This window comes from Gopherus evgoodei, chromosome 3 (assembly GCF_007399415.2).
Source record: "Gopherus evgoodei ecotype Sinaloan lineage chromosome 3, rGopEvg1_v1.p, whole genome shotgun sequence".
Lineage (NCBI taxonomy): Eukaryota > Metazoa > Chordata > Testudines > Testudinidae > Gopherus > Gopherus evgoodei.
The window spans coordinates 119,520,827-119,536,755 of NC_044324.1; the positions used below are offsets into that span (position 1 = coordinate 119,520,827).

A 15,929-nucleotide genomic window follows, 5' to 3' on the forward strand; every position below is an offset into this window, starting at 1 on the left:
GCTTCCTTCATATATCTTCTGCTGCTGTCCTGATACTTTTGTCCATTGCATCAAAGCAGAAGTCATCATCAAAAAGAGAAGCTGGGAAGATTTTTGACGCGGATGCATAGGTGCTGTAATGACTAGATAGATATGCACAGAAAATGTACTATAAAAGAGGAAAGGAAAGTTTAATAAATATATCTCCTTCTCCCTGAGTGTGTCTGATCCAGGAAGTAGAAGCAAGAGAGCAGAGAGATAGTCCAAGGGGGTCAGTGAGCAGAAGTAGCCCTCAATTTAATACACTGCTACCTTGATATAACGTCACCCGATATAACATGAATTTGGATATAATGTGGTAAAGCAATGCTCCAGGAGGGCGGGGCTGCACACACAGTGGATCAAAGCAAGTTCAATATAACACGGTTTCACCTATAACACGGTAAGATTTTTTGGCTTCCAAGGACAGCGTTATATCGAGGTAGAGGTGTAGTTGTAAAAGGTTGTCATAATATTGTATCAGAAGCATTAGCAAGAACAGCCAAGTCCATAAAGTTGTAAGCTTAGGCTGGAAATAGAGAGTGACAAAATCAACAGTTAGTGTGAAGTGATTGTGCTGGATAATCCAGTAAGTGAAAAGGAATGAACTGTTTGTCTTCATTCCCACAACATGTGAAAACAGAGAAGTGTGCCTGCTGCGTGTAATGAAGACCAATGACACACTGGGCTCAAGTTCACCATTGCTAGACCACAGCGTTGATCCTAATCCTTTATCCTTGATCCTGAGATAAAGCAGTGTAATTGTTGTCTAACATGTCATTTGTCTTCCATCTGCTAATCTTTACAGTGAAGACATGCTGCTTATCTTTTGGGAATGGATTAGAGATATAGTAATATAGAGGGTGGAAGGCAAGACAAAGAGATCCAGAAATGGCCACTTGACATGCAGAGAGTATGGTTCTAATATGATCTTAATTGTAAGAGCTGGTACACTGATTGCCACTGATTACCAAAAATAGTTACCTCCAATGTCAAAGGGAGCTATTTTTAGAAATACTTTAACTGTGCATTTTGCTCCTATACTGTCAGTGCTGGCAGTCACAGTCAGAGTCAGTGCAAGGGCAGGTGAGTATTCCCATGCCAAATAACATTCCATTTAGTTTGGCTTCAGTTCTGCCTGAAGAATAGAAGTACTGTGAGGAAGATACCTGAATAAAGTTACCATTTCTAGCAAACATGCTGTGGCACAGGAGAAGGAGCTGCTGCAGCTGAAATTTCCAGCCACTGCCAGGTTTGGTAACCACTGAACCTGTGACTGTGGAGATGCCCCAGTTTACAGAACAGTCACAAATTCAATACGGGACTATATGGTTTGCTGCTCTCAAGGGAAGTAAACAGAACCTCAGGGAATTTGTTTGAGGGGAGAATGGAGCTCCTAGATTCTAACACTGACTCAGACTGTAGTTAGCAGGCCAATCAGTGCTACTGCAAGTCAAGGGTAGAACTCAGAAACCTGTGGGATAGATTAAAATTGGGAGAAGCAGGGTAAGTGCCCCATCCTCCATAGAAAGGTCTTCAGTTGAGAGCTAGTGTAACATTTCATTCGGGTGATGCATTGTTATTAAATAAGAGAAGAGGAACTCTTTTCCGATTCCCAAGAGCTTAAGCAGCAGCATCTAGCTTGTCATTGTGTTTACACTGTGTATGTCCGTGTCAGTCGGCTTCTGTTCACTTTCTTCTTTATAGAAAGCACTGTTAACTGTCCTGAAAAACTGGCATCCCATGCTCCACCGCCGCCTAAGTCTAGGCCTAAACCTAAAAAAGCATCAATACCTCCAAAAAATGTTACTGCTGCTGCCACCGCCACCAGCCATAAGAGTAATGAAGCACCTCATGTTAAAAAAAAAGTCAAGGCTCCTGCTAAGCAGTCCCCTGTTCCACCTCCCAAGCCAGCAGGTCACAATGCAAATCGAGAAGCTGGTGAGTACTGAATAGGCAGTGCCAGAATGGTGGGTGCATGTGCATGGGGATGCTTGTACTAATTATTCTCTGTGTAAATTGTAATTACTAATGAATCTGCACCTTGCTCTCCATTGGCCTCATGCTCCTCCAAAAATGGAGAAATCGCTTTGCTGTCTAATGTCTGTATATGTGAGATTGAGTGTTATACAGAGGTGATGTAGAATACCCAGTTAACAGCAGAAAATGAGGGTAGAGGTGTTGGGAGAAGCTGCAGGGGAAAAGGTGAGTTCCAAGACAAAATTTATCGTAGTTACTCCCCCAAAAAATTGCTCTCGGAAATGTATGACTACATATTTCTCCTGGAAGTAACTAAAATTTTAATAAATTTTACAAGACTACAAGTTCTCTTAAGAGGGCAGAATCTAAACCACTAAATTAGCCCTAAAGACTGTCAGATATATTTGCCTCTAGGTGCTAGAATGGATTACAGCTCACTGAAAAAGTCCAACTATTCCCTCAGTTGATTGATAGTTTGCAAAGATACAGAATACCCTTATCATGACAAAATATGCTGCCAGATAAATCACAGATATACCTACCCATTGGGATACTGCTTAGCTATCATTTAGCAATGATATTGTAAGCAGTGAAGCCTACAACACTAATATCCTTTGACTGAGAGTGGTTATAAATTATACGATGACCAAAAAAATTAAAACCACCAGAAGGCAATTAAAACACTAGTGAGTTTATAATCAGTGCACTTTGTTTATGCCCTAGGCCAACTGGAAAGCTCATCCAGTGCCTGCATTTTTCTCTCCAAATATATCACTATTGATAGATTTCAAATGTTGGCAGGTTTTGTATTTGAAGCATGAAAGAAGAATTCTATTGTAGACACTACAAAGCTGCTAAAGTTTTGATAGTCAGGTTGCCAGAAAAAGTATCATTCATGAACTTGACATTAACTACACCAGTTACCCAAATGTTCACTTTTGCAGTTAACCCAGAATGCATTGTTTGTACTCCACAGTCAGGTGGAAAACTAAGGTTCTTACAGAGTTGGGAAACTTTCTGAAAAGGTAAAGCAAATAGATTTTTATAGAAATAAAGCAATGGATTCAGGTGAAGAAGGTGATTAGATCCATATTTTGAATTTAGATAAATAATTATCTTAGTTGTTTACTTAAAATAGGTGCTATCCTGGGGCCTGATTCTGTTCTAAGTGATTTTGGTGGTACTCCGACTCCTGGGGGGATTCTGTGCCAAAAAATTTAAAAATACAGCAAAATTCTGCAGATTTTGTCAAAATAATGCAATATAATCACACCAGTTTCAATTGTTTTGGGTAAGTTATTTAAACTACAATACAGGAAAAAGGTCACAATAACTATTCAGCATTTCCTAAACACATGGAAGTTAAGTTACAAAACTTAGTAACTAATACCCTGCATTTCAGTTATAATCCTAGATTTTCATTTAAAAAAAAAAAAGTAGAATGTCATTTTAAATTGCTCAGACTTTCACACATGAAGGTCATACAGTTTTGCTAATCATTGTCCTGGATCTGGCTGGGTACTTTGGGAAGTGCTTGGTTCTGATTGTCCTGACATTGTATTGACTGCTTGGTAAATGTTTTATTTGCCCTCAAAAGTCCTTTTTTTTAAATGGGTAAGTAAAAATCTAACCCCATTGTGTCACTTTGGCACAGGAAAAAAGGGAGACAGCTCATAGATCTTCCTAGCTCATTCCTTTAGGGCATGTCTACACTTGCCATTTAAAGTGGGAAAAGTCCCTTTTTTGCACAAAAACCATGGGAGCGTCTACACTTGCCAATGATTTTTTCCAGTGAAACTCAGAAGTTTCATCGCAAAAAGAAAACCACCTCCACGAGAGGTGTACAGCTCTTACTGGTGATGCTTTTACTGTGATGTGCAAGCAAAGACACGTTCTTCCTGTTTACACAGCTTTTAGCCTCTGGAGTGCCTACCTGACCACAGTGCCTAGCTGACCACTCTGGCCAGCAGCTCGGCTGCTCTAATGCCAAGTAAACAGCTGTCCACCCCTTCCCCTGTAAAGCCTCAGGAACTTTGAAACGCCCCTTCCTGTTTTCTTGGCACGTGCTCACTTATCTGGCCAGGTGACAATGCCTGCTCCACAGGAGCAAACCATCCCCTGCTTGGAGCAATGCTGAGCTACTGGAGCTGATCAGTGTTTAGGGTGATGAGGCTGTGCAGGGACCCCGGATGCCCCACGATCACCCCCTCCCTTCCCACAAGACCCATCATCAAACTGGAAAGAACTGCACTGTGGGATAGCTGCCCTAGAGTGCTGCTCTCAACTGCGATGGAAGTGCTGCTAATATAAACGCTCTCTGACACCCGAGGAATTAAGTGAGTTCCCGATCACCGGTGAAACTTACAGCACACAAACTCTGCAAGTATAGACATACTCTTACTGTCATTTGTAAGGCTTTACATCACTCTGGCAATGCAGGGGCCTTAAAACTTTTACAGGTTTTTATGCTCCTGGGAGAATTGACTGAGAATGGAATAATTAACAATGTTACTATGCAGACAGGTTGCTACATTTCTGCTTCAGAGAATGAGCTCAATTAACCATCAACAGAATCATTAACGTGGGTTTTTTTACAAAAGCTATTTTCTTTAACTTAAAAACAAACAATTTTCATTAACATGATACTAATATTTAATTAAGTGTTGTTTTCAGTTCTCAAGAAGTTACATTATACTAAGCAGGCAGGCTGCTACACTTCTGCCTCAGGGCCAGAGCCTTCCTCCTACATAACAAAAAGACCTACCCTCCTCCACACCTCTCGAGCTGCAGTATCAAGAGAGAGGGACAGATTCTCTCTTGCTTGTTGGCCAGCCCAGCCCCCTGACGGTGATCAGTGTCTCCCCTGCAGGCACACATGCCCAGTCCTCCTCCCCCTGCAGTGATTTGGGTCTCTGAAGCTGCTCCAGGCATGCTGGAAGAGATGCACTGCTTGGGCTGCCAGGGAAGAGGCGTGTATCCCCCCGCAGATTGCTTTTGCATTTTTCTGCATGGGGGCCACAGAAATATGCGGGCCATATGAATTCTGCGCCCATCTGTCCGGAGTAAGTAACTCCATAAAATTATTGGGATTGCATGAGTATAATTGAAAGATGCATTTGATCTTTTGGTTATTACAGTAATACATACTGTGCTAATAATTTATTTCAACATTAGGTATATCATGTTCCTTTCAAAAGATGGTAGATACTAATTTATCTGTTTTACACTGATGGTTTTGAAAATATTTAGCACACTGTACCTACTGTAAGGCCCCAAGTACACTTATGAAAATACATATAAATAGAGCTGGTTGAAAATAGGGGGTTTTCCATCACAAATTATGATGAAAATAGGAAAAAAAAATTACATTTTCCATGGAAAATGTCAATTTATTGAAAACTGAAATATCTTGCCAAAAATTGCAGTGCTGCTGTGGTGCCTCATGGGAGTTGTAAGGTTCCCTGGTTGGACTACTTCTCCAATGATGAACCATGGTCATGCCTCTTGGAGAGGAGAGACAATGCATCATGGGAATTCCCAGCAAAAATACATCTTAGAATATATTGTCCAGCCAGGGAGCCCAGCCTATGGAGGAGAATGGGGACGTGAGTCAACTGAACTTCAGTTCCTATGAGGCACCATGGCAGTATTTCCAAATTGGAAAAAAAAATCAGGTTTTAGCTGAACTATTCTTTTTTTTAATGAAAAAATTAAATTTTCCATGGAAAGCAAACATTTTTCATACAAAAAAAAAAACCTACTTAGTTGAAAAGCCAATTTTCCATCAAAAAACAGTTTTGATGGAAAATGTTTAGCCAGCCCTAACAATGACCAGAGTCATAATACTTCTGACCCATCTGAAATTGAGCAGGAGATGTCACAGGGAAACATTCTTGCAGGTTTTCCAGCATGATTTCAAGCTCGGAGAGGTTCTAAGAAAGAGACAAGATTTTTCAATACTCTCACCTTTTGAAGTTTAACCAGTGACAATTATAGATTGATTGTATATTATGTTGGGATTTTTAACTTTAAGCATGTGTCTAGCCTCACTGATTTCAACCCTGTGCTTAATGCTGTACTGGATCAAGCCCTTTGTAAGCACCCTTCACTGTCACAGAAAGGTTTCTGCTAAATATTGTGCAGGAATAAGATACTATTTGTTTCCATTGCAAGTTCCCACTTCTGCCTTTAAATTTTGTTTCTTTTTGATTGATTGATTTGTAAATTAGTCACCCCTAAAGCTCTGCTCCTATGCAATACCTGTTTTACAGTGAGGTCCTGCTTTTATGCATTGTACAGCTAGTTTGTGACATAAAAAGAGCAGCAAGTGATTTGCCTATGGTCACAAAGCTGAGTCTCTGCAGATTTTTCCAGATGCACTGCTCAGCACCCTACACCAGAGAACCTTCTAAATGTCTGTACCCCATAAAATGGTGTTAGAGGAGAAAATGGCATAATAGACTTTCTCTGTTACTGTCCTGTTTCAGATTTCATGCAGCCTAAGCATAGAAGCAGTTTTTGTATCATGAGTTTATTTCACTGTAATCAGTTTGGCCAATAGCTATATTTTGGTTCCCATCATAATCTGCTGTTTTAAAGATACAGTTAAATGAATTTCTGTTGCACATTGTTAGCCTCCTGTTCTACTCTGTAGAACAGGGGTGGGCAACTTTTTGGCTGTAGGGCCACATCGGGTACAGAAATTGTATAGAGGGCCGGGTAGGGAAGGCTGGGGGAGGCTATGCCTCCACAAACAATGAGGCATGGCCTGGCCCCTGCCCCATATCCAGCCCCCCAAAACCCCCACTCCCATCCAACCCCCCTTGTTCCCTATCCCTGACTGCCACCACAGGACTCCCGCATCCTATCCAAACACCCCTGCTCTCTGCCCCCTGAGCATCCCCCCAGGACGCCCATCCACCATCCAGTCCCTCCCGCTCCCTGCCCCTTATCCAAGCCTCCCTGCTCTCCCCACCCCACGTTACTTGTGACGTGGAGGAAAAGGGGGTTCAGTCCTTTCCCTGTGTTTCCCCTGCTCGTTTGGCTGCCCTCCCTGGCAGTCGGGCAGGGCTCGTTCCCTGTCTGGGCTTGGCTGCTGGGGACAGAGACCAAGCATGCTGGGGGTGGGGGGAGGAGCCTGGCTTGCTCTGCCCCTGACCATGGCAGCAGGGCCCAGGCCCCTTGACCGTCCCCCTGCAACTCCGGTGTAACACCCCCTGCTCCCCGTCCCCTGACTGAGTCTCCCTGGAGCATCAGGTCTGGTGGCACTATAGCCGTGCCACCCAGCTGGAGCTGCAGCCAGGTGGCCCCAGGCGCTGAGGGAACTGTGACTGTGAAGGAGGGAGGGGAGCAAAAGGGGAGGGGTCAGGGGCTAGCCTCTGCCCCGCTCATCGTGCTGCCATGGAGTTGGGCTGGCTCCTCTGCGAGCCTGTTCTCACCCTACTCCCTGGCAGGAAGAGAGAGAGAGAGGGGTCCTGTGGGCCGGATGTTCCATGCGGGCCATAGTTTGCGCCTGTCTGCTGTAGAAGGAAGGTCTGGTGACCATCTGGCCTAGTGGTCAGCTCCTCATGACTTTACAAGTTCTGCCAGTCTAGTCATCCCAGAGTCCCAGCTGCAGCCTCATTACCCCCTCATGTTCCAGTTGCTCCATCACTACAAAGGACCTGGAGGGGAGGCAACATAGGGGGGACCCCCTCCCACTCAAAGAGGTATCAGCACAGGGCCCCCAGGAGTCTCTCAATGTGGCCAGCCCAGTTACTGAGTTACCCCAAAGTATGTATCCCCCTAGTCATTTCCTATCAATCTGATGCTCTTCAGTTTGGGGCATGGTTGCAGACTAAGCAGACTCTCCTCAGTCTCTTACGATATGTCTACACTGCAATCAAAAGCCTGCGGCTGGCATGTGCCATCTGACTCAGGCTAAGGGGCTGTGTAATTGTGGCATAGAGGTTCTGGCCTTGGCTGGAGCCCAGGCTCTAAGACCCTGTGAGGTGGGAGTAGGGTGACCAGATGTCCCGATTTTATAGGGACAGTCCCGATTTTTGGGTCTTTTTCTTATATAGTCTCCTATTACCCCCCACCCACTGTCCTGATTTTTCACATTTGCTGTCTGGTCACCCTAGGTGGGAGGGTCCCAGAGCTTACCTGAGCTCTGCAATTATACAGCCCTTCAGCCTGAGTCCCAGGAAACCAAGTCAGCTGGCATGGGCCTGCCCTGGGTGTCTAACGGCAATGTAGACATGTCCTCAGTGTCCAGTTCAGTTAGTTAATCTGTCTCGGAGCTTTCAACTCTCAAGGACTGAGGGAACCCAAATCCCCCTTCACAAAGCTGTTGCCACTCCCTGCACAGTTCTAAGCATCAGCCTTGTTTCTTGGTGCCACATGCAGAGCAGTTAATTCTCCCACCCCCTTTCTTTTGGGCTGCCAATCTCCTTAAAATGTTCCTCCATTGGAAACATGCTTTGCATATGTTGAGGAGCAGGGCCTCCTAGCACAGTATTGCTCTATTCCCCTCCGTGGTTCAGTGTGCGGCTTGTTGACCCCGTTCCATACTTGGAATGTTAATTCACTGATCTGTTATGTGATTCTTTTTTTAATGCTCTCGTTCACTGTCTTAATTTTAATGCATTTCCCCTTACAACAAAAGTGTTTGACTTCACCAGTGTTTTAATTAAAAGGATTTAATTGTACGGGCTTTTTTTAAAATGAGAGTCAGAATTCTTGTATTCTCTCCCAGCTTAGCCACTGACTCATTGTGTGACCGTGGGCAAAACAGCTAGCTGTGCCTCAGTTTCCCCATCTGTAAAGTGGGGGAGAAAAACCTTACAAGAACATTGCAAGACATAATTGGATGATATTGATAAAGTGCATTTAGATATTTCATATGAAAGGTGTTATGGAATGGCAATAATGATGATAGTCTATAATACTCGGACAAAAAAACTTAATAGGAAAGGTTAGTTGTAAAAATTGTTAACTTTAGCTGCAGACTGACTGGGATTATTTGTATCTTTTTGGGGCCAGCATTGTTTAGAATAGAGGAACCAGGGAAGTTTTCACTGGAGCTCGTTCTCCACAGAATGCATGCAACTAATTCTCACAAATGCTCTATGTGCACGTCCATCTACAGGAGGATGTACAATCATGCTTTAATGATTGTGAAACAAGACTTCTACACAGACATAGTAACATTTTCAAAAGCCCCTGAATGATTTAGGAAACTAAGTTTCATTTTCAAGAGTGACTTAGCACTGATATGCTTAAGTCCCACTGAAAGTCAGTAGCTCATAAGTCTCTGAGTCACTTTTGAAAATAAGACAGGCTTCTGTCACCCAAAGCACTTCTGAAAATTTGTCCTGATGTGTAGCTAGCTATTCAGTCAGGACAACTGTGTTGTTATTTTAAACAACTGGATTTTTAAGATTATTACTAGGCACTGACCTAGTGGTCACCACAGAGGGATGACAGTCAGGATCTCTAGCTTCAGCTCTAATGACCTTGGGAAAGTACTTACACTTTCTGCCTCTACCCCCCTCTAAAACTGGAAGTAATACAACTTACCTACCTCACAGGGGACTTGCGAGAACCAGTTAGTTAGCTGATGTTTGTCAAATGCTTAGAGTTATAGAAGTACTAAGTACAGTTATTTTATTATTAAAATATCAATTCAAGATACAGTTCAAATGGTTTAAAGAAAAACTGCTTTTCTGAGCTTGTAAAATGTTTGTCTTTTCTCTTTCTAGCTAGCTCCTCTCACGTAAAAAAATTACCCATCTCTAAGTCATCTTCTTCACAATCTCTTTCATCCACATCATCTCATCCAAAAGCCTCTAAGGAGACAGCACCTAGTAAAACGGGCACATCAGGGACTGCCAGGGTCAAGAAAAAACCGGGGAAGCAGTCAGCCCCACGAACCCGTGCAGATGGGGATGTTTCTTCCACCTCCAATGCAGCAGCAAACAGTTTAGAAACAAAGGTGGAAAGCTCTCAGCCAGAGCAACCTTCCGTCATAATTTCTGAATTTGAAGATACAGACCAGCAGAGCAAACTGATTGTCCCTCCTCCTCCCACTGCTCCTCCTCCTCCACCACCGCCGCTGCTGCCGCCTTCCTCTCCTTCTTCAGCCAGTCAGTCCACTGGCTCCTCAGAAACACCAGATGTACCCATTAGCACCAAAGCAGGCCTGTCTGTCCCAGGCTCAGATTCTAATCCTCTTCTCCAGACTGAACATGAAACAGACAATGAAGACCTTAGCAGTATAGCCCTAGACAATAGCCTGGATAGGAGTGAAGAAAACACAACATGGTAAGACTCTACTGTCTTTTATAAGCAATAAGGTACACAGCACATTGCCAGAGGTGGCAAAAATATTCAGATAAAGTAGGAAATGCTCTCAGTCTTGTACCTTTTGCCTAACACTTGAATCAAACTGATCGGGTCAAAAATTTTTTAGTTAACTTGATTTTCATTATTACTCATTTTCACTTGCCTTTACGCTTCCATGTCCTAGGCACAACCAAAAGTAGAAGTGGCAAAATACATGAACAAAACTTGAAAATCCTTTCCCAACATAACCAGAACATTTGCAATAGCAACTGCTCCCCTCTGCCACTCTTTTATAAGAATAATAATTTAAAAAAAATACCCTGAGCAGTTATTTCTATCAACCAGAAAGGAAGAAGAATCAGAGACTCTATAAAGTCCAGAAGGGACTTCACTATTGCCATTCTGCATAATAGGAAGGGGCCAAAATGTTACAGTGATGGGTATCAATACCAAACCCTAAATAACCTTCCTCGGAGGCCCTGCCCTTGCACCACCTCTTCCCCCAAGGCCCCACCTCCCACTCACTCCTGTCTGCCCTCCCATAGCTCCCTGACTTTTAAAAGTGATGGGACCATGGCCCCCTGGCTTCCCTCTCCCCCCTCCCCTGTACTGGCCTCTGAACCCAGTCACTTTCAGCATTAAACAGTGTTAAGCAAGGTCTGGGGTTTGGTGTCTAGAAAGCTTAGCCTGCTTAGTACCATGGCAAGCACACCATTAAAAATCATTCAACCTTTTATCAAAGATACAGAGAAGAAGGAAAAACAGTTAAAGCATTGGAAATGTAAAGCAGTAGTTCTCAAAGCTGGTCCTCCGCTTGTTCAGGGAAAGCCCCTGGCTGGCCGGGCCAGTTTGTTTACTTGCCGCGTCCACAAGTTCAGCCAATGGAGGCTCTGAATGGCCGCGGTTCGCCGTGCCAAGCCAATGGGGGCTGCGGGAAGCAGTGCGGGCTGAGGGAGGTGCTGATGTAAAGTATTAAGAGAGGCTTTCATTTTAACAATGTCCCTTCTCCCCTTTCTCTTTAGCTGGAGAAAATTTAGAAGGAAACCTCCACCTCCCCTCTCTTAGATGGTATCGAAGATGGCAATAATTGTCCATATGGGGAGAAGAGAAGTTAGTTGAGATGAGCTGGAGCTGCTGTTGGTATTACTATTTTTAAAGCCCAGACCTAGGGAAAGGAAAAGCAGTGAGCTGAGATGGGCTGCAGCTGCAGCTGTAGCTACTGTTGCTAAAGTCTGATCTGGTTTCATTTCAGGCGGTGTTTGGGATTCATCTGGGGTGGTGATATATCTGGGTCCCTCTCTCTGGCCCAGTCTGGTCAGAATATCCATTGGGATTAGGACGAAGAAGATCTGGGGGGGTCCAGCATATGGTGGAGTTGGCAGCCATGAGGGTAAAGCTCACTCCAGTAGCCTCCATCTATTCTTCTGTTCTCCCTCCCCCCCAGTATCTTTCTTTTAAAAAAAGAGAGGGATGAGTGGAATAGTCCATCCCTTCATTATTGTGTCCATCAATCAGGCCTAGTATCCGACACACCAATTTTGGTTCATTAATTTCTGGTTCTACAGCTTCTGTTTTTACCAAGCATGATTTCAGCAGAGTCCTTGAATCAGATCAATGTGGTCTTTTTTTTTTTTGGTTGGACTAATTTAGTGTCTATGTCTGGTTCTCTTGCACTTGTTTATAACATTCATTACTAAAATCAGCTTGACCAACTTTTCATTGACATTTGTTATTTTAGGTTATTGTAACGTCATACAGACTGAGCTTACAATTAGGGTAAACTTGTCAGCCCCATTTTCACAACAGTGCTCTGTTTTCCTCACAAGAGAAATCAACATCATTCACAACCACACTAAGCAGTTCTAGTTTCTGCACTTAGGTGGCATAAAGGGGCTGTAATCCAGATGCTAATCACCAGCAAAGAATTCCCCTGGCATAGAGGAACTCCCGGCTAGCACATCTGTGCCATGATCAAGCCCCTGTGCCTCTGCCCTTTCCCCTCATCCCACACAGAGGGTGGATGGGCAGTGGGCATGGAGCATGTCCTCCACTGATGTAGGCTCCATTAAGGAGAGGTGTACACAAGTGGTGTAACTTAGAACTACCTGGTAGCAGCAGTGAGTGATGGAGTCAGGCTGGCCTTCAGATCAGGGAGCTGGAACTGACCCATTTGTACCATCCCATCCCCCTATATCAAGCAGACTTCTGGCTCAGGAGAGAATCTCCCTCACTGTATACATCTCCGATTGTTGGCTGTTAATGCTTTTTATGTATTACTGGTGCAGCTCATCATTAAGACCATTTGCATCTCTTTATATATAAGATTAAGTCAGTCTGAATAAAATAGCTTGTATTTTCATGCTTGCTTATCCAGGCGGTCTCCTTTTGGTGTTCTGTGTTGCTTACCTTAATGTTACAGTGTCTTTATTATGCATCACCAGTTCAGTTACCAAAGACGACCAGGAAGAGGAAACTCCTAACCTAGCAAGTTCTCAACCAACAGAAGAACCTCCTGAACCTATGGAAAGTGAGAGCAGCAAAGAGAGCCACACCAGCGACTCCGATTCAGATGGGCCAATACTCTACACTGATGATGACGATGACGACGACGATAACACAAGTGCAGAAAGTAAGACAATTTAAAGAGGGATGTGTGGGAGAGAGATGGTCACTTTATATGAATGGCAAAAGTAACCCATCAGTAAGCAGATAGTTTAACTCAGCTGTTTTCTGGAAGAGATTCCTTCATCTTTGGTTATGGACTTCTTAGGCATTTGACTCTCTTAGCAAAGATGATACATTGTGTGTGTGAAAGTTTTGAAATTTCATCTGAGTGACCTATCTTGGAATGATCAGGAGGAAGCTGTTTGTCACTGTGCTGAGTTGGGATGCAGGGGAACGGCAGTCTCAGTTACACTATTGCTTGAGTATTTCATTCATTTGGCCATTGGTCCAATACAAGGCAAGCAGTATTAAAAATGTTATTTATAGGAGTACGGTGTAGCTCAGTGGATTTTCTACTGAAATTGGGTCCCACCATTGATTGAAGTGTATTGGTGGGGCAGTGTTGGGAGGCATGCATTGTCATTGTCCATGGTGTATCTGGTTTTCGGATGAATAGATAACTACAGCCCCCACAGCTTTCCATCTAAAATACTTTACAAGCACTAAATGCACTTTTAAAAAATGGATTTTCTCTTTTGTGATAATTTAACAAATTAGGTAATGTCTGCAGAGTGCTTTGAAGATGAAAAGCACTATAAAAATGCTAAGTAGCATTAAAAAAATGAGGAGGGGGTGTGAGGGAGAAGAGAAGAATTAGACTGAACAGTGTAAGGCTTAAGAAAAGAGAAGCAGTTTGCTAAACATGCTGTTAAAAAAGGAAATAAAGTAACCTGTAATGTATCAGATTTCAGGGAGCCTCAAGCCCAGATTTCTCATTTTTATCATATCACTTCACAGATGATGGGTGAAGCTTGTAAATTCACTCACTATCTTTGAACATCTTGGCTGTCAGCTTGTTCTTTTCTGAGTCCTTCAGCCTTTTATTGTCATGAGCCGAGTTGAAACTATTTTTCTTCTGATGTTAATTAAAATTCCTCTTTAGCATGTGGAAAAAGAGGCAGTTGTGGGGATGTATTAAAAATTCTCTCTGATAGTTTGCATCTGTAACCTGAGTGTGAATGAACTCTCTGTCCCCCTCCTTTTTTCCTCAGGCTCTTTGGCAAGTAAAATCCGTCGTAGGGATACTCTTGCTATCAAACTTGGCAACAGACCATCTAAAAAAGAATTGGAAGACAAAAACATCTTGCAGCGTACCTCTGAGGAGGAGAGGCAGGAAATCAGACATCAGATCGGAACGAAGCTAGTGAGGTATCCATTGCAATCTGAGGGTGGGTTTGGGAGGTAGGGAAAAAACAAGAACATTGGCATCACATCTTAAATGCAGCCATGGTATTTGGTGCAGGATATTTTGGGTTGCCAGGTCTGTGAGCACCTGATACAGTCTTACAATGTGAACTAAATTATTTTGTGTACTTGAAAGCCTGATAAAAAACATATTTTATTCCTTAACGGTAGGTGTGGTGCATCATGTGTGTAGAATTCATGGGGCACGTTCCCTTTAATAATGATATAGGTGTGTGGTTCTTGCCACTGGTGTGCTGGCCAAATTCCAACTCCAGTAATCATATTGTGCTTACCTACATTTCCTCCATAGGTTAAACTGAATACACTGTTCTTAACTTCTTGTCCTAAGTTGCCTTGCGTAGTATTGGTGGTACCAACGTGCTCCACTCCAGAGGTGGCTGCGGATAATAGATTATTAAGTCACCTTAGTGGCTACATGGTTATGTTCATGTAGAGCTTTACACTCAAAGGGTAGTGTAAACCTGTGAAATCACTATGAAGTTTAACACTTAGTCTTATCAAACTTTTAACATTTCAGTCAGCACCTGGCACTTTAAGGGTTTGATTCAAAACCCACTGAAGTCAATGAAAGTCTTGAGAACTACTGATGAAAAACACTATATAAGAGCTAGGTATTATATTATTTTATATTATTAATATTGTTATTATTCAGTGGGCTTTGGATCAGGTCTACATTTTCTGTGTATTTTTCACAATGAGTGATTGCTAAACAGATTAAAATCCCTCATTTTTAACCCTGTCTGACTTTGTTCAAGCTCTGTAAGCTGGAGAGAGTCATGTACACACTTGAAAATTTGTACATAACTCAGTCCTCCATTGACATGGGCTACTTTAATATATATACACAGTTAGTGCAGCTCATTGCCTTAACAGGTTTCTTCTCTACAATGCAAATCAATCGAATACTATGTGTTTGTGGGCAACTTCCATTTTCATGCCAGTCTCCTGTAGCTACATCTCTCCTGCGTCTCTTACCAGAAAGTCCATCCTGCAGAGCTCAGCTGCTCAGCCCCCCTTTCCAGCCTACTTATGTGGCTCCAGCCCCTCACTGAAGCTTTGTGCGCTCACCCACCCCTGTCTTTGCCCCTTCCTTCCATTTTCCCACAAACCTGCTAAGATTATCTAGTGCAGGTTCCCAGTCTGATGGACACGATGAGATTAATTATGTCAGTGATGCTCCCTGGTGAATCGTAGGAGGTTTACTAGACGGAGAAGCTGCCTCTGGGTCTTCTAACTTTCACAGATACCCAACATTAACTTTCCTGTTGAAATTTCTCCTGTTTCTTTGCAGCCCAGAAGTGAATTCTTTAGTAAATTTATGACATTATTAGCCATGTTTTCTAGGATACAAGCCTGAAAATAAGTAGTTTTCAGACATTTTAAAAATGTTCAGATACTTTTTGGCATGTAGGTAACTAAAATAGTTTTTTGATTTAAATCTCCAGACTTTGCATATACACCTCTACCCCGATATAATGCAACCTGATATAACACGAATTTGGATATTATGCGGTAAAGCAGTGCTCTGGGGGGGCGAGGGGGGGGCGCTGTGCACTCCGGGAGATCAAAGCAAGTTTGATATAATGCGGTTTCACCTATAATGCGGTAAGATTGTTTGGCTCCCTAGGACAGCGTTATATCAGAGTAGAAGTGTATGTAGCACTCAGTCAGTAGTG

At 43.1% G+C, this 15,929-nt stretch overlaps 1 protein-coding gene across 2 annotated transcripts in view; it reads left to right on the forward strand.

The window, feature by feature from the left end:
- PHACTR2 (phosphatase and actin regulator 2) overlaps positions 1-15,929 on the forward strand; it is a 206,906-nt gene that overhangs the window by 162,812 nt on the left and 28,165 nt on the right. The window contains exons 5-8 of one of the 2 annotated variants that reach the window (XM_030556475.1): positions 1,726-1,959; positions 9,741-10,302; positions 12,765-12,952; positions 14,040-14,196. In XM_030556475.1, the coding sequence (XP_030412335.1) occupies positions 1,726-1,959; positions 9,741-10,302; positions 12,765-12,952; positions 14,040-14,196 (1,141 nt within the window). The remainder of the gene's footprint in view (positions 1-1,725; positions 1,960-9,740; positions 10,303-12,764; positions 12,953-14,039; positions 14,197-15,929) is intronic. The other variant, XM_030556477.1, reaches the window with a different exon arrangement.